This window comes from Zeus faber (assembly GCF_960531495.2).
Source record: "Zeus faber genome assembly, chromosome: 9".
Taxonomy (NCBI): Eukaryota; Metazoa; Chordata; class Actinopteri; order Zeiformes; family Zeidae; genus Zeus; species Zeus faber.
Window position 1 is genome coordinate 34,144,207 of NC_137197.1, and position 18,409 is coordinate 34,162,615.

The window sequence follows — 18,409 nt, forward strand, 5'->3', positions numbered from 1 at the left end:
ATCAAGTTTAAGTGACGTCAGCGAGTTTACGGAGGTGGCAGTGAGCTTTGTAGCTGCACTAGCAGACAACATCGTTCCCACGGTGAAAGTTCGGATATTTCCAAAACCAGAAACCGTGGGTCGAGAAATCCATCCACTGCGCTCTGAATGCTCGCACAGCCGCTTACAACGACAGTCTTGTATCCGGAAATATGGACAATTAAAAAGCGGCGTTGTACAATGTGCGGGGGCGGTGAGGGATGCTAAACTGGCGTACAGAGAGACCCTGGAGCTACAGATGGAGCGGAGGGACACAAGACGCTTGTGGGAGGGGCCGCGGAGAATAGCAAACTACAAGAGCAGCTCCTTCCCAGCCACGAGTGTGGACAACTCCCTAGCCAACAAACTGAACTCCTTTTATGCGTGGTTCGAGTCTGGCAACAGCACCGCTAGCTTGCCGGCTAATTGGAGTTACACCACTGGGGATGAGCGCGCACTCTCAGTGTCCGTGCACGAGGTCAGGAGGGCTCTAATGCTGGTGAACACCAGGAAAGCTGCGGGCCCAGATGGCATTGCTGGGTGAGTACTGAAGACCTCTGCTAACCAGCTAGCTCCGGTGTTCACTACAATATTCAACATCTCCCTGGCTGAATCAGTGGTCCCGTCCTGCTTCAAGAGGTCCACCGTCGTTCCTGTCCCGAAGATCGCCTCTCCTGCCTGCCTGAATGACTACCGCCCGGTGGCCCTCACCTCGGTGGTCATGAAGTGTTTCGAGAGGCTGATCAAGGATTATATCTGCGCCTCCCTCCCCCGCACCTTGGACCCGTTGCAGTTCGCGTACCAGCAGAACAGAATGCTCGGACTGAATACTCCGCTGTGTGCCTGGATCCTGAACCTCCTCACAGCCCGGCCCCAGGTGGTTAGGGTGGGGAAGCACATGTCAAGCTCCCTCACCCTGAATACAGGATCCCCCCAGGGTTGCGTCCTCAGCCCCCTACTGTACTCCCTGTACGCACACGACTGTGTGGCCAGGTCCAGCTCCAACACCATCATCAAGTTTACTGACGACACCATTGTCGTGGGCCTGATCACCGACTGTGACGAGAAGGCCTACCTACCGCGAGGAGGTGGCTGACCTGTCACTCTGATGCCAGGACAACAGCCTCCACCTGAACGTCAGCAAAACTAAGGAGCTGATTGTGGTCTTTAGGCAAGGATCACAATCGAGGACGCACACGCCCTTGGTGATTAATTGGACTTCTGTTGACAGGGTGAGCAGCTTCAAGTACCTGGGAGTCCACATCACAGAGGACTTAACATGGACTTTACAAACAGACACTCTGGTGAGAAAGGCGAGGCAGCGTCTTTACCACCTCAGGCAGCTGAGGAAATTCTGGGTCACGGTGAGGATCCTCAAGTGCTTCAACTCTGGAGCAGTGGAGAGCATCCTGACAGGCAACATCAATGCCTGGTTTGGGAACTGTACTGCACAGGACAGGCGGGCCCTACAGAGGGTGGTGCATTCAGCTGAACGTACCACTGGAACTACCCTCCCCAACTTGCAGGAGTTATACACCACAAGGTATAGTAGCAGAGCCCACAGGATCATGAAGGATCCTCATCACCCCAACAACGGAATGTTCCAGCTGCTGCGGTCAGGCAAGCACCTCCGCAGTTACACAGCGAGAACAGAGAGACTGAGACGGGGAGTTTTTTCCCACAAGCCATTAGAACTGTCAATGCTGACCTCACCAGGGGTCCTCACTGAGCCACACACAAAGGCTCCACTACCTTACTGTACTATATGTAGCATACTATACCGCATACTGTGTCACTGTTCAGGGTTGTTTGTGATGCCGTATTGCTGCGCCGTACTGTTGTATACTGTGCTGTATTATCCCAAACACTACCTCACTTTATTCACATGCCACGGATATTTGGCTTTCGGGTGAAAATATTGGAAATGTACAAAGTTCACGCTACAGTGATATTATATCATGAAAGTAGGGCATTTAAGTAGAAGCATGCAATGGTGATTTCCTCATCTCAAACAATTTATTGAAACAAAAGCCAACAACAGTGGTGGGTATACCACAACAAAAAATATCAGTCTCCCTAACTTGTCATGTGCCCTTGAGCATCAATTACAGCTTGACAACGACGTCTCATGCTGTTCACAAGTCCACTTATTGTCTGCTGAGGCATGGCACCCCACTCTTCTTGAAGGGCGGCCCTCAGGTCATTGAGGTTCTGGAGTACAGTGTCACGAACCTCTACACGGCGACTCAGCTGATCCCATAGGTTTTCTATGGGATTCAGGTCTGGAGAAAGTGCAGGCCACTCCATTTATATATGCAGTGAAATGTCAATGCAACGCACCCAGTGATTATGCACAATTCTAGACTGAACACAATAGCTACCTCATTTCTCACTGACTAACTAACTGAACTGATTCCTAAAATGTAATGCAGTAAGTAAATAGAATAATATAGAATATAATAGAATAAAATAAAATAATTCGAGAAAGTAATATAGAGTGGGGGTACAAAATAGAACTAAAGGGAATAGACTTATGTATATGGGATAGGCTATTATGTATTTACAGATACAGTATGTGCAGTCAAGTGGCATGTGAATAAAGTGAGGTAGTCTGTGTGGAGATATACAGTACAATATACAACAGTACGGCACAGCAATACAGTAACACCGAACAGAACAGCAATACAGCACAGTATGCAGTTACCCAGAGCAGTGATACAGTATGCAGTACAGCATGCCACATACAGTACAGTGAGGCAGGGCCTGCCTGTCCTGAGCAGTACAGTTCCCAAACCAGGCAACGATGTTGCCTGTCAGGATGCTCCCCACTGCTCCAGAGTAGAAGAGAGTACAGTAGGGGGCTGAGGACGCAGCCCAGGTGGGGATCCTGCGTTCAGAGTGAGGGAGCTGGACATGTGCATAACCATCTGGGGCCGGGCTGTGAGGAAGTCCAGGATCCAGGCACACAGCGGAGTGTTAAGCCGCAGCTTGACAGCAAGTCTGGTGGGGACTATGGTTTGAAAGCTGAACTATAATTGATGAACAGCAGTCTCACATAGGCCCCCTTCCGGCCATCAAGGTGCGTGAGCGTGGTGTGCAGTACCCGGGAGACCGCGCTATCTGTGGATCTGTGCTGCCGGTACGCAAAATGCAGCGGGTCCAAAGTGCGGGGGAGGGAGGCGCAGATATAATCCTTAATCAGCCTCTTGAAACACTTCATGACCACCAAGGTGAGGGCCACCGGATCGGCGATCTTTGGGACAGGAACGACGGTGAACTTCTTGGAGCAGGACGGGACCACCGACTCAGCCAGGAAGGCGTTGAATATCGTGAGCACTGGGGCTAGCTGGTTAGCACAGGTCTTCAGTACTCCTCCAGATATGCCATCTGGGCCCGCAGCTTTCCTGGTGTTCACACGCATCCGAGCCCTCCTGACGTCATGCTCAGACATTGAGTGCACGCTCATCCGCCGCGATGTAACTCCAATTCGCCAGCGAGCTAACGGTGTTGTTGCCAGACTCAAACTGTGCATAAAAGGAGTTCAGTTTGTTGGCTAGGGAGGCGTCCACACTTGTGGCTGGGAAAGGGCTGCTCTTGGAGTTAGTTTTAGTCCGCAGCCCCGACCACAAGCGTCAGGTGTCCCGTTGCTCCATCTGTAGCTCCACTGTGTCCCTGTACGTCCATTTGGCGTCACCACCCTCTGCATGTTGTACGATGCCGCTTTGTAATTGTCCATATTTCCGGATACAAGACCGTCGTTATAAGCGGCTGTGCGAGCATTCAGAGCGCCGCGGATGGATTTCTCGACCCACGGTTTCTGGTTCGAAATATCCGAACTTTCACCGTAGGAATGATTCTATCCGCTAACGTGGCTATGAAGCTCACAGCTACTTCCGTAAACTCGCTGACGTCACTGGAAGCGCAGCCTCTGATTGGTCCGACCACCACTTTACGTCCCTCGTCACTACCGATTCATGTGCCATGCACGGCTTGTTAGGAACCAGCGAAATCGTGGAGTGATCCGATTTCCCAAAAGCAGGGAGTGAGACGCTCTTGTATCCGGGTTTTGTATGATGTGTAGCAGTGGTCCAAAGTTCTCTCTCCCCTGGTGGCACACATGATGTGTTGATAGAAATTAGGCAGAACTTTTTTAAGGTTTGCCCTGTTAAAGTCCTCAGCCACCACCACAGCCGCGTCAGCATGTTCATTCTGCAGTCAGCACAACACATCACATAGGTCCAATAGTGCTGTGTCGGTGTCGGCTTGAGTGGCACAGTGGCGCAGTGCATTGCTGCCTCACAGCAAGAAGGTCCTGGGTTCGATTCCCGCCTGGGGCGCTGTTGGCACCGTGCTCCGGCGGGTTATCTCCCAAATAGGAGCCTTTCTGTGTGGAGTTTGCATGTTCTCCCCTATCTATTGCAAGCTGTTATCTGCATCTTGTGAGGTCCTGGGAGGAAACATGGGGTTTCCTCCACCTAACGTCAGTAAGGAGTCCCCCTAAAAACATGCACACATCATCGTCTGACCAGCGATGGACACTCATCACCAGGTCCCCGGGCGCGTCCACGAATGCTGCCCACTGCTCCTGGCTGTGCCCCCGGAGGAAGGACAAGCCAGGATGGGTTAAACACAGAGGCCTCATTTCACCGGCCACCATCCAAAGCATGTGTGTGTGTGTGCGTGCATGTGTTTTAGTGTGGTGTGCTGTGTGACAAAGATTGTTGTTCTGTTGTTGGCTTGTGGTGGAATACAAATAGCTGTGATGATGACCATGCTGAATTCCCGGGGGAAGTAGAATGGACAGCATGAGATGGTCAGCTGTTCCAGGTTCAGCGAGCAGGAGCAGGAGAGAGTCTTGGTGTTGTTGGGGTTTCACCAGCGGCTGTTTATCATGAGACAAATGCCTCCACCTTTGGATTTGACCGACTCCTGTCGCTGCGGAACACGGCGAAGGTCTCTGCTGGACGGGTGGCGTGGTTAGTTACCAGCGGGTTCAACCATGTCTCTGTCAGGCAGAGAACGCAACAGTTTCTCGTATCCCATTGGCATTTTATCCTCGCTCAAAGGTCATCCATCTTGTTCTCCAGGGACTGGACATTGGCAAGAAGGATGCTTGGCTTGGATGCTTGACGGTAAGGTTGCATCCTCATTCTGACCTGAATGCCGCCTCGTTTACCACGGTGCTTCCTCCGTGGGCCCACCCGTGGAACAGCGGCTACCTTGTTGTTGCTGTTGTTTTCGAGAGCGTTAAATCTCCGGCGGCCACTCTGGATCTGCGGTTAAAAAGTCCCAAAGTTGTTGTTTCAGGGAATTTTTTATATCCACGAGTGCATCGCGGCCGCAGGAGATCACTGCCGATGAGTTTTTGGTGGACATGGTGATTAAAAAACGGAAAACATTTCGACATGGAGCGCCCTGCGCGGCCGCAAGGGGCGGCGCGACGATAGCGACACATACATATATGTATGTGTAAATATATGTATGTGCATGTGTACATATTGTATGTGTATGTGTACCTATACTGTATGTGTGTGGATGTGTATATGTGTGTGAGTGTATACGTGTCTATGTATATATTTATATACATGTGTATATGTATGTGTGTGTGGATATCTAGTATGAAATAGAACATGCGTGTTGGTTCCTCTTCCCTCCAGGTCATCAGTCGGATGTGTAAGATCATCGACAAGACGTGCTTGTCGCCCACGCCTACGCTCGAGCAGCACTTGATGTGGGACGACATTGCCATCCTGGCCCGTTACATGCTGATGCTGTCTTTCAACAACTCCCTGGACGTGGCTGCACACCTGCCGTACCTGTTCCACGTGGTGACTCTGCTGGTTGCCACAGGCCCGCTGTCCCTGCGGGCCTCCACCCATGGCCTGGTCATCAACATTATACACTCCCTCTGCACCTGCTCCCAGCTGAACTTCAGTGGTAAGGAAGTCCATTTGTTTTAAATGTATTTAACAGTTCCTTGTCTCTGTAAAGTAACGGTGGAAGTCCACCGGATGCGTTGGCGCAGCATACAGGCGCAATGTGCGTAACAGCACACTTCTGATTAAATCCATGCTAATCCACTGTTGCAGCTCCACCAGCCAAGTAAGCCGCGTGGCAGCTACCCGAGCCTTTTCCATAGAAATGCGAGATAAAACTACATAGAATGTTTTTGTGAAGAGTGCAATCAATTTAAATGTGTTTTATGTAAGTCTACATTAGGGATGTAACATTTTCAGAGGTCTTGTGGAGTCCATGCCTCTACGAGTCATAGCTTTTTAGGTGGTATGGGGGGACCTACACAATATTAGTTGTTGTTAGTGGTGATTTTCATGTTGTCGCTGATCGGTGTATTGTTATTTTTTCAGAGGAAACCAAGCAGGTGCTACGGCTCAGTCTGACGGAGTTCTCCCTGCCAAAGTTCTACCTGCTATTCGGCATCAGCAAGGTCAAGTCAGCTGCCGTCATTGCCTTCCGCTCCAGCTACCGTGACCGCTCCTTTTCCCCCGGGTCCTACGAAAGGGAGACGTTTGCCCTGTCATCTCTTGAGACCGTCACAGAGGCCCTGCTGGAGATTATGGAGGTCTGAATGAACATTTTACGCACTTGTACATTCTGTTTCTGTCTTCCGTCTGTCCTCCCTTTTTTTTTTCATTAAAACCTATTTACCTCCAACCTCTGGCTATGTCACTTCTTCGCAGGCGTGTATGAGGGACATCCCAGCCTGCAAATGGCTCGACCAGTGGACAGAGCTGGCCCAGAAGTACAACCTGCTCCCTTCCGATTGTATTTGAGTACATTTTTACTTTATTCCTTTTTCGAGTGAGTTTTGAACGGCTTGTGGTTTTCTCTATTGGCCAGGTTTGCATTTCAATACAATCCATCGCTCCAGCCCAGGGCGCTGGTGGTGTTTGGCTGCATCAGTAAGAGAGTGAGTCATGGCCAGATCAAACAGATCATTCGCATCCTAAGCAAGGCCAGTCCGTTGCTCAGTATAGACCGGGTAAGCAGGAACCATAGTGTTTTAACACTCTGACTGGTTATACTAATGTCAGCATGTCATCGTTACTTTTAAGTGACTTTTAACCCTGCTGTCCTCAGGGTCTGGAGAGCTGTCTGAAGGGGCCAGATAATTACAACAGCCAGGTTTTAATAGAAGCTACAGTCATCGCCCTGACCAAGCTGCAACCACTGCTCAACAAGGTAGGCAATCAGATGAACATCTCAGGCACACGATGCATTCCTTCCTGGTGATAAACTGAAGTGGCTACACATGGTTCACCTCAGCAGGGCAAAGCAGACTTCTTTTTACCTTTTCACCATGCCCCCCCCCACCTTCTCTGTGTCTCACTCACTAACTCCCTCTTGCTCTCTCTTGTTCTCGCTCTATCTCTCCAGGAGTCTCCAATGCACAAGGCTCTGTTCTGGGTGGCAGTGGCTGTGCTGCAGCTGGATGAAGTCAATCTCTACTCGGCAGGAACTGCCCTGCTGGAACAGAACCTCCACACGCTGGACTCTCTGTGGGTCTTCAATGACAAGGTAGCAGCGTGCAAACACATACTGTACATATCCACCCCCTGGTTATGTAATTGCAGTGTTTACCTCCATTTCTTTGGATTTGGATTTATTCTAGTAACGTATCTGCTCTCCTTTTGACTGTAAAACCCTTTATTCTTTGTTATGCTCCACCAGAGTCCAGAGGAGGTCTTCATGGAGATCAGGCGTCCTTTAGAGTGGCACTGCAAGCAGATGGATCACTTTGTCGGCCTCAACTTCAGCTCCAACTTTAATTTTGCGCTTGTGGGCCACCTGCTCAAAGGTAAAGGACATTTAGGTAACTTCTCATTAGGGGTGTGCGAAATGAAGATGTTAGATCGTGAACGATTAAAATGTCTCCACAATCTACCTTTACATAGAGATTGTTAGTATCGTGTTACAGTGCGTATTCTATCAGTTGCAGTTCTATGGCTCATACATGCATCCAAAGTTGTTTTCTTCGCCAAATGTTTTGTAAATCAGGGGGTGCCGGAACACTGCTGCTCCGGCGAATTGGTGGCAGTAAAAAAGACAGGTTGGAGGGGATGCTTTTTTTGTTTGTTCAATTAGTAAACAAAAATAAAATTACAATCTAAAATAAAACACACTTTCTTTTGTTTGAAGGAACAGGGAATGTGGAAGCACAGTAGAGAAAACATGTAGTGATCTGTCGGTCAAGAACGAATCGGCAGACTTCCTTCTGAGAGACGATTTATTTTTTTCTTGTTAATTAATACAAGACAGAATAATCGGATGATCCTATTTGTTAACGATTAACATATTTGTTTAATATGCTCCGGAAACGTCTCGCTTTGGTAATTACATTAAGAGGCAAGCAAGGTGAGACTTTGTATGTTGTGCTGGTCAGCCATATTTTTTCAAATAGAGAAATTTGTTTGGTTCTGTTCAGTAAGTTTCAAAATAAGAATCGTGATAAGATTGTGGATCGTGATCATGCCTGAAAAAAATCGTGATCTTATATCTTTGCCATATCTCCCATCCCTACTTCTTATAGCCTATCCTTTAAGGTTTGGTATTCCCCCTGGTAAACGATGGTTGGTCTGTTTTGGATAAATCTAAATTCAAGATAATACTTTCTTCATCCCCGGGGGAAAGTCAGGAAATAATGAGCTAAGAGAGTGATATCTGTGAGAATGGTTTACAACAGAATGGACAGCAGTAAAATAATATTAAGTTAAATAATGTTTTTGACGTAATTTTTTTGTATTTCCTCATCTCTAACCTTTAAGGGATAAATGTCATGAATAACCAAATGTTATTGAAAATGTGACAAATGTATGTTGATGTATGCAAATTGTTTTTCACATGAATATGCTGCTTATTTCAAGTTCAAGAGGTTATCTGTCGATTATTTGGGATGTAATAACACAACAAATTGCCAAAATCCTCCTGAAACATAGTGAGTTTTCAGTATCAAAATCCCTTTCTCACAAATATACAAGAAACTGCTAATGCTACAAACGGGTTGAGAAATGAAGCCTAGCAAGTGAGACCCTCGCCGATCGATTGGCACAAGTAATCCTGGAAGGGTTAGAGGATTGGAGAGTTTATTTTACAGGCCTAAATAACTTTTTCTATCAAAAAACTTTTAATCTTATAGTCCCGCATAAAATATAGGCACACAATGTTTGTTTTTTAAATGAAACAAGAAAATAGATTTTCCATGTTACCAATTTTTGCTAAATCGGTTTATAAACGCAAGGATGGATTCATTCAAAACCTCCAAACTGAAAAAGTGTATCTATGTGTGTATGTGTGTAGGCTACAGGCACCCATCGCCCACCACTGTTGCAAGAACCGTGCGCATACTCCACACACTTCTGGCGTTGATCAGTAAGAATTTGAAATGCGACAAGTTTGAAGTCAGCACCCAGAGCGTCGCTTATCTGGCTGGTACGTCCCACTGACCAGAGACTTGTGTCATAAACCTATTAAGTGTTGTTCCGCTTTTGCCCGATAATAGTACATTTTGATAACCTTCAGTTCTACTGGATGGAGTGGACGATCGTCTGGGGAGATTCTGGCATTATAGCCTGACAAACACCTCCCCGTTGTCATTTTTCACAGCATTGCTCACTGTTTCCGAGGAGGTCCGAAGCCGCTGCAGCCTCAAGCACCGGAAGTCGCTGCTTCTCTCTGACCTCTCCATGGACACCGTTCCCATGGACACCTACTCCAGCCACCTTGCTGACCCAAGCTGCAGGTCTGCTTCCAGACGGCAACCAGGAATAAAGGAGAGGCTCCTGTATTTAAAGGGCTTAATTAGTCGCGAAAGCGACACGTCATTTGGTCGATTTGTCAATTCACACCCGGTCTGCATTATGGAAAGCAGCACTCTCCTGACTTTCTGTGACTGAAACTACAAGTTGTGAAATGTATCAACCTTTTATTGGTTGAAATGAATCTTTGCTTTCGTTTTGGCTGTGTTCGCGTCCGTGTCTGGATGCAGACGGTTCACACACATAAAAATATATTTATGATTCCCCTTATTTATAATTCCCCATTTAAATGTTGTCGCTGTGCATTTTGTAACCTTATATCTGTTTTATCCTGTTATTGTAATGCCCAATGACTATCTAGTAAACAGGAGATCCTTTCTGCACGCATGTTATGTGACGCTGACGCTTCTGCTTGGTGTGACCTTCCACATTGATTAACATGGCAGGCTTTCTGAAGCACTTTCATGACTGTTTCGCTTCTGGTGTGGCCCAGGGGTTAGGCTCTTGTTTGCGGGAGAAATGCAATAACAGAATAGATCCACAACAGAGATGCTCAATCAAAACAGTTTTCAACCAGTTTCAACCATTTTTTTTTCTGACAAAGTGACTTGTGAACTGACCGGTGTCTTCCTCCCCAGAACCCTGAGAGAGAGCCAGCCGTGGACCTCTCCCAAGGTGTCAGACCGCTACCTGACCGCGCACCACTACCCCACTGTGGGCCAGATCAGCCCACGTACGCGCAAGTCCATGAGCCTGGACATGGGCCAACCCTCCCAGGCCAACACTAAGAAACTCCTGGGTATGACCATCCATCCTTCCTGAAAATATATCTGAACCTTTCTTCTGACGATGCTTCAGTGCATAAATGAATTTCCGAACAGGAGCCAAACCTCACTTTTTCAAACAAAACCTTCTACCAAACCACCATTTTTTTACCCATTCTTGCTAAATGTGTCAAATGCATATTGAATCCTTGATATTCCAGGTTAATACCATCAACAGAACTCTTAACGTAAGCACAGTTAAAGTTATAGGTTTTTTTTTTGTTGTTTTTTTTTTTTACCTGTGCTGTTAGCATGTTGGGGATACAACAAAGAGTATTTGTATGCCATTTGTGGAAGAAATTCTTCCGCAATGATCGGTGAGGTTAATCTGCCCACTACAAGAAAACAAAACTGAGAATATTCAAGATTATTTATTCTGCAGAATAAAGAGAAAGGTTCAGTACTTCTCCAAAGCAGTGTTCAGACCAGTCTGGTCTTATTTATGATCAAGAGGTCTTTATACAACAACAGAGGGTGTGGCTTGGGTCAGAGGTCCCGTACAAGTCTGCGCCCCCCAACTGTTTCCTTGGGTGCACCCCCAGACAGTGAAATTCACAGGTACTTGCAAACTTGATCTGGCAGATGCAGATTGCACAACAATGCACATCTAGGCTCCTCTGTTGAGTTTCTTCATCTCCATAGAAGGTAAACAGAGCCAAATGTGCTCTGTTCCTTCACGTTACATATTAGGCATTGTAGGGAACAAAACATTTCTCTTTACATGAACTCTGGGGGGTTCCTGGGGAAACGGAGACAAATGTTTTCAAAACCCCCTTCTGGAGGTAGAGGCCTTTGTCCTCATTTAAAATAGTTGATCGAATGCATTTTTCCCTCACACAATGCATCTAGGACAGAGTTAGTCTGCAAGTGGAGTTAAAGTTCTCAACCTTTTTTAAGAAGAAGAATCTTTAATTATCACACAACACACCACACTACAACACATGCACACACATGCTTTGGATGGTGGCCGGTGAAATGAGGCCTCTGCATTTAACCCATCCTGACTTGTCCTTCCTCCGGGGGGGCAGCCAGGAGCAGTGGGCAGCATTTGTCGACGCACCCGGGGACCTGGTAACGAGTGTCCATCGCTGGTCAGATGATGAGTGCATGTTTTTGGTGGGGGTCCTTACTGACATTAGGTGAAGGAAACCCCATGTGAGCACCAGACCGCAGCACACCTCAAGCCACCAGGCGCAACCCGCCACCCCGGAAAACCCCAGTGCTCAATGTGTGCTGTTGGCTATTGCAGTTAAAATTGCGGGGTTGGGGGCGTTTGGGCGTGCGAGTCCTTCAGGCAAGTCGAACCCAAATCACTCGAACCCCTCCTGCCCCGCAGACCCTGGTCTGGTGTAGTGTTGTTCGGAGTAGGATTGGTGTGCGAGTGTATGTGTTCTAAGCTAATATGAGTGGGATTAAAATTTCAGGACGGACGAGAAGCATACTGGGACAGGAGCATGACAGGCAAGATAGCAGCTGCCCAACGCATCCCCACCCCACATCTTATATTGGATGAGTTGCATTTTGGAATTGCGTGGTCACAGAAAAGGTGTTATTGCAAATAAGCTTCCACAGGTTGATATTGGTGAGAACAGCAAGGTCTCTTTCCCATTCCATTGTAGGTAGAGATAAAGTGTCATCTGTTTTTAATAAAAGTTTGTATATTCTGGAAAATGGATTGTTTTTAAGTGACCGATATGAGCGTTACTACAGCCTGAGAGTCCATTTTATTTATTGCTTTGGTTCTGTTTTTTCATTATTATGGCATTATATTTTCATTATATCAATGGCAACAAATGGTCTTAAAATGACAAAATTATTGTTTATCGCAATTATTTATGAGACAATATATCGTCCAACAAAATAAGTTATCGTGACAAGTCTATCTCTGATAAAGTTTAATGTTTTCATTTTATGTTTATGGATCACACTGCAAGTACTCTGTACTCTTGCTCTGTACAACAGCCCATATGTTTTTCACATAATTGTCCACTACTGGGGAAGTTTCTGCACACAGGCTGCACTTGAACATGCAGCAGAAATGTGCAATGTTGAGAATGAACAAGGTATGGAACAGTTTCCACATCTATTCTTTCACTCAATTATTTGCTTTGTTCTGCTTACCTCCCAGGCACAAGGAAGAGCTTTGATCACCTGATATCAGATTCCAAAGCGCCGAAGAGACCTGAGATGGAGGCAGGCATGACCACCCCACCAAAGATGAGACGTGTGGCAGAGAACGACTATGAAATAGGTAGGAGGCAGCCACAAAGCACCCCCATTAAAAAGGTTTATTTACATGACTAGCGAAATAAAGTTTATCTTATTTTGCAAAAAATGTCTTATTTTGCTTGACTTATTGCACAAAATCCATGCAACAGATAAACGTTTTTGTTAAATATGTTACACTTCCTTTTGAGCTAAATTGACTCTGCATGAGATGACTGCTAGCTCTGAGGAAAATATATTTTTAACTGTCCTACCTAGAAATAGACTTGAGATAGTATTTTTTGTATTGTTTTAAGTAGGGATGCAGCGATTGGGAAATTATGGGCTGTTACCGATGTTTAAACTATCAGTTTGGCCGATTACTGATGTTTTCCCTGGTTCCCCTGAATGCAGCATCACTTCCTGCTCCAAGCGCTGCAGAGAGCATCCGCGTCTTGTAAAATCGATCATGGATTGCATCATTCTCTCAGACGGATAAAAAAAATTTCAATAAAAAATGCAAAAATGTACTGTAGGAGCCAAAGCACCTTAGACATGTGTGCATAATTGACATTCAAAAAGACAGCGAAAGAAAGAAAATGCAGGCTGTTTGGAGGTACTTCAAGGTAAACAAAGAAGATAAGAGAAATTATTTATTTATCGCCTGACAATTTTCCCAAATTGTGCAGATCAATCAGTGCGGAATGCACTGAGCGAAGGAGGACTTCCAGTGAAGAAAGTTTATTTGTTACACACACCACAACACATGCACTCAAGCAGTTGGATGGTGGCACACACAGGCTTCAAATGGTGGCCAGTGAAATGAATTCTCTGCTTTTGACACATCCTGGCTTGCCCTTCCTCCGCGGGCAGCACACAGCGACACGCCAGTTACCAGTTACAAATGTTGCCCTGCATATTTTTGGTGGGCGTCCACAAGGAGGAAACTCCATGTGAGCACGGGGAGAAAATGCAAACTCCACACAGAAAGGCCCCTAATCTGGCGATAACCTGCCGGAGCGCGGTTCCAACAGCGCCCCAGGTGGGAATAGATCCCAGAACCTTCTTGCTGGGAGGCAGCAGTGCAATGCACTGTGGCACCATACCCATGGTGAACTCGAGAGCAGGAGCGAGAAGAGTCGGTCATTTATTTTATTTGTTGATTTTTTTGTAATGATTTCAATTTATTTGCAAAGTACCATATAAATATAATATAAATGTATATTTACACTTAAAGTGAAAGAGACTTTAATTAGAAGTTTGAACTGGACATTTACGCATTATATGTTGAGTCCTCTAAAACTCCGTGAGAGTTACAGGTTGAATTATACTGAAACTATGTGACAGTCCCATATTCTATTTTACTGGAACTCAGTGACAGTTTCATGTTCTATTATTGTTCCATAGTAAGTAATAAACAATAATAAACAGTGTCAAAATCAGAATTTTCACGATTGTGGTAACTGAAAAATTGCAGCGGTAGTCCATATGTGCGGCTGTCCAATCATGTGAGCATGATCACATCACGCGATGTATTTATCACTGATGTACAGCAGATCGGAAATAGGAATTGGCCAAGAAAATTGCAATCGGTGCATTTCTAGTTGCTAAACATGTTCGGTAATTTTATGAGATGCGTTTCAAGGGGTATATCCTAATGAGATAAATAACTTTATATAGTCAGCCGTAGTAGCTCGCATACGATGTGATTGGCCTTGTTACAAGCTGGCTACGGTGTGAATAAATGGTGGCGTCATTTTGCCACGGAGACTCCCTGTTACACAGTTGTGGTACTGAAAATATTTTCCCAAGGTTGGCAGGTCTGCTTTTTGTCCCTCTGTAGTTTCCGTAGTCCAAGCTGTGATTTGACGCTTTTGTCGTTCCTGTCGCTCTGTACTTCCTCACATACACACTAACAGGGTGTAGCAGGGTTTAGCCGCTCTTGCTAAAAACACACTCCACTTTTTCTCTTGTTAAAAGGGCTCCTTGAGTCATCTCTCTCCTGTGGGCTGTGTTTTAGAGGCGGAGCAACAGTTTTCTTACAGTAGTTGTAGATGCCTGATTACTTAACTTTAGATTTACAGTTGTTGAAGTTTTTTGTTTTGGGCATATTTTGTTCCCTGTGGAACTTGGAATGAACACTTTTGTTCATCTTTTTTACACCGGAGTCATGTAGAAGTATTTTCTAAGAAGAGCTTAATATACACTACCACCTAAACGACCCCATGTGGGAAACACTGGATAAACGGCCATTGCCATCTGTGAATGTCATCTTTATTTGATGATGGGCCTATGGCAGTCAAAAAGGCGAATATCAGCCGATACCGATATACAGCTGATAGATCGGTCCATCTCTAGTTTTAAGTAATCATTTCAACAAAGATAATCTCACACCATTGCCAAATGTGTTTCAAATTGTGTCATATTCTTTTGAGATCGTTTTTTATGTTATTTTTTTGGCTTTGTGTGTGCTCTTTATGCAATCATATTGTATTACCATAAACCTTTATCCAGTGCATGATTTCTTTGAGAAAATGCTCCATCACATCAGCGTTGACATCTCCCCCCTAAATCCCCAGAGACCCAAAGAATTGGCAACTCGCACCTCCGCAAGGTGTCTGTGTCAGAGTCCAACGTTCTGTTGGATGAGGAGGTGTTGACCGACCCCAAGATCCAGGCCCTTCTTCTCACTGTGCTGGTGAGATAATGTTCCAACCCACTGTGTGCTCTTCACATATGTTGAAACCTTAAATGACTATGCACCTGGACAGGTAGTGTGATTCATGGATGGCGCATGTACTTTTACAGGCCACCCAGGTCAAATACACCACGGACGACTTTGACCAGCGCATATTATATGAGTATTTGGCTGAAGCCAGTGTCGTCTTCCCGAAGGTCTTTCCTGTAGTGTAAGTAGCCATGCTAAAACATTCTCCAAAGCCCTGTGCTCATCCCATAAAACATAGTAGTTTGGTTTTGTTGGTGTGGATGACGTGACCAATTAGATGCCACTGTTGAGTCAAGTTTCTGCCAGCAAATTAAATAGGAAACTTAATGTAAAATGTAGAAAAGTGATCCCTATGAGTCTTTTCACCCACACATCGATCAGAATTAGTGTGGTTTTCTGCAGTTGCGCCAGTCTCCATTTGAGATGCAATCTGTATACGTTTAGCAAAACTACGAGACCCTAAAGAGGACAAAAAGTGAAGATACATGTGAAGATGTTTAGGCAGATACATTAGTCTCATTCCAATATATCATTGTTAGGTGTCGAGCATCGAGTGCCACAGTACTATAAATAGACATAATGATGAAAAACAGTATAGTATAGTATAAATGCTGACTTTTATACTTTTATGTTGCCATGTTGTGGGTATGTCTCCTTCACAGCCATAACCTCCTGGACTCAAAGATCAACACTCTGCTCTCCATGTGCCAGGATACAAACCTCCTGAACCCCGTGCACGGCATTGTGCAGAGCGTGGTTTACCACGAAGAGTCTCCACCCCAATACCAGCCTTCCTACTTACAGAGTAATGCACGCCGTCTTTTTACTGTGTCAACTCATTAGAGCTTACCCCAAAACTGCAGCTCAGTGGTTGATGGCCGTGTATAGAAGCATTGCAGCATTTGGACCCAACTCCACAAAGAGTCTGTATTGTGAAGGGCTCCTTCTGGATTGTGTATTGACTCAAACGTACAGGTGCAGGTCCACATTTTATTCTGGCCGATGGGGTTTGGGTCGCATCACATTTTTAGTGATGCAACCCGGACCCGACCCGATTTCATCAAGTCCGGGGGTCTGTTTCAGAGTGGATCCGAGAGGACACTTTGTCAATGCTGATCACAAGAAAAAGACATGCAAGGGATGCTATAAAGCAGTCCCATTGAGCAAATATTCAATTTCATATATAAAGATATCTAAATACACGCAAGACCAACTTAAGTTTTGGGTTTATTAGGCAGAGGTTCTGTAAAGTTCACTGTAAAATAAACGTCAAGATATCATTCATCGTCATGGTATCATTCTTAGTCACTTCCCCAGAATCACAGATTAATGCTGCAATGTGACTCACTTAGGTTGGTAATGGTAACGGTAGTTGCAGTGTGGGAAGAATAACTTTTCTAGCATTAGCCATTATTTCTAAATTCAGCTCAAATTTCATTTGTCGAGTATATTCATTAAAAGAAATGTCACGAGAAGAAATAAACGAAGATCGTTTAGCCTTAAGTGACTTTTTTTTTAATGAAAATTGGTCATGTTTTTGCACTACTTTCAGTCATGAGGTATTTCTCACATTAATCCAACTTAACATTTAGTAATTTGCCAACTTATTAATATGTTTCCCCACTTCCCCCCCGTGTTAACTAGATAAATAGTGCATGTGTGAAATGGTAGACTATAAAAAAAAATACCGTCAATGGACAAAGTGAGTGAAAAAATTGTGATTGGTTTCGACGGCAACAGGTGGGGAAAACTGCCTATTTTATTGGTGTACATTTAGTGATTTTCGGTTGTTTATTGCTAATTTATCATGTCTTTGTTTGCATACTATGATAACCGAATGTTGTTAGCCATCTTGGTACACTTTGCGAATTCTATTTAAGCATGCTATGGTTTCTCATCCAGTTTAGTCAAGACAACCCAAGTAGTTCCTCTTTAAAATTCTTATCTTTGCGGTCTTGTATCATTGTTGTAAAGGACTTTTAAAGTAACTTTGCACATTCTTTGTAAAACCCTGAAGTCAGGCTGGATTGTTACAAGTAGTTTGAGACAGACAATGCCGACACTTGCTATGATTAGGTACTTTGATAGTTCCGGATCACTCGTCTTTAAGCCACCACTGAATGCTTCCGTACTCCCCAAACGTTCCATTTTGCGCAACTTTGTTTACTCACAACCTGAATACACCCCTCCTTTCCCTAATTCTCATACTCTCCCATCTTTTCACTGGTTTCACAGGTTTTGGCTTTAATGGCCTTTGGAGGTTTGCTGGGCCCTTCTCTAAGGTATGAGTCATTACCAACAGCATTTCATACTTCCCTTTAGCCTTTTCTCCCTGTGATGGAGGTGCAGCACTGTTCAAAATCACCCCGCTAACAGTCCCCACAGCAGGTCACCTGCCAATTGATGCGAAGATTTATCAAGCATCTCACTCAACACATGCACTATCACAGCAGCACATGTGCAAAAATCTAAAGATGGTTTCAGCAACTCTAAAGTTCACCAACGAGTAGGCTTGGGCCGATTGACAATTAGATCGTCAGCCGGTAATCAGTGGAGTCGATCGTGATTGACATTAATGACAGGCGATTTAAATTTTTTGTTATCTGCAAGGAAAAATTAGAGCATTGAAACGTGCAGTTTACCCTTTTCTGAAACTAATCCCGCTCTGAATCGTTCAGAGCCAGAGAGTCGGGCAGAGGGAGAGAACCACGCTCGCCCTCCGCTAAGAGAGGGCGAGCGTGAATTGACTGAATCAACTACAACCGCAGAAATGCAATTTCCTATTCTTTCTTTGTGAAAATACTTTACTTGTTAATAATAAATCCTGCACTTCTGTCGCGGGGAGACCGCAACACATTATG

At 45.2% G+C, this 18,409-nt stretch overlaps 1 protein-coding gene across 5 annotated transcripts in view; it reads left to right on the top strand.

Moving 5' to 3' along the window:
- nf1a (neurofibromin 1a) overlaps positions 1-18,409 on the top strand; it is a 134,001-nt gene that overhangs the window by 108,800 nt on the left and 6,792 nt on the right. For 3 of the 5 annotated variants that reach the window (XM_080006495.1, XM_080006496.1, XM_080006494.1), the window contains 15 exons: positions 5,676-5,955; positions 6,384-6,598; positions 6,717-6,778; positions 6,877-7,018; positions 7,117-7,218; positions 7,414-7,554; positions 7,708-7,834; positions 9,334-9,465; positions 9,640-9,775; positions 10,430-10,590; positions 12,744-12,866; positions 15,400-15,518; positions 15,629-15,729; positions 16,211-16,353; positions 17,784-17,830. In XM_080006495.1, coding sequence (XP_079862621.1) covers positions 5,676-5,955; positions 6,384-6,598; positions 6,717-6,778; positions 6,877-7,018; positions 7,117-7,218; positions 7,414-7,554; positions 7,708-7,834; positions 9,334-9,465; positions 9,640-9,775; positions 10,430-10,590; positions 12,744-12,866; positions 15,400-15,518; positions 15,629-15,729; positions 16,211-16,353; positions 17,784-17,830 — 2,031 coding nt within the window. Of the gene's footprint in view, positions 1-5,675; positions 5,956-6,383; positions 6,599-6,716; positions 6,779-6,876; positions 7,019-7,116; positions 7,219-7,413; positions 7,555-7,707; positions 7,835-9,333; positions 9,466-9,639; positions 9,776-10,357; positions 10,591-12,743; positions 12,867-15,399; positions 15,519-15,628; positions 15,730-16,210; positions 16,354-17,783; positions 17,831-18,409 lie in introns of all 5 variants that reach the window. The other 2 variants (XM_080006493.1, XM_080006492.1) reach the window with 2 other exon arrangements.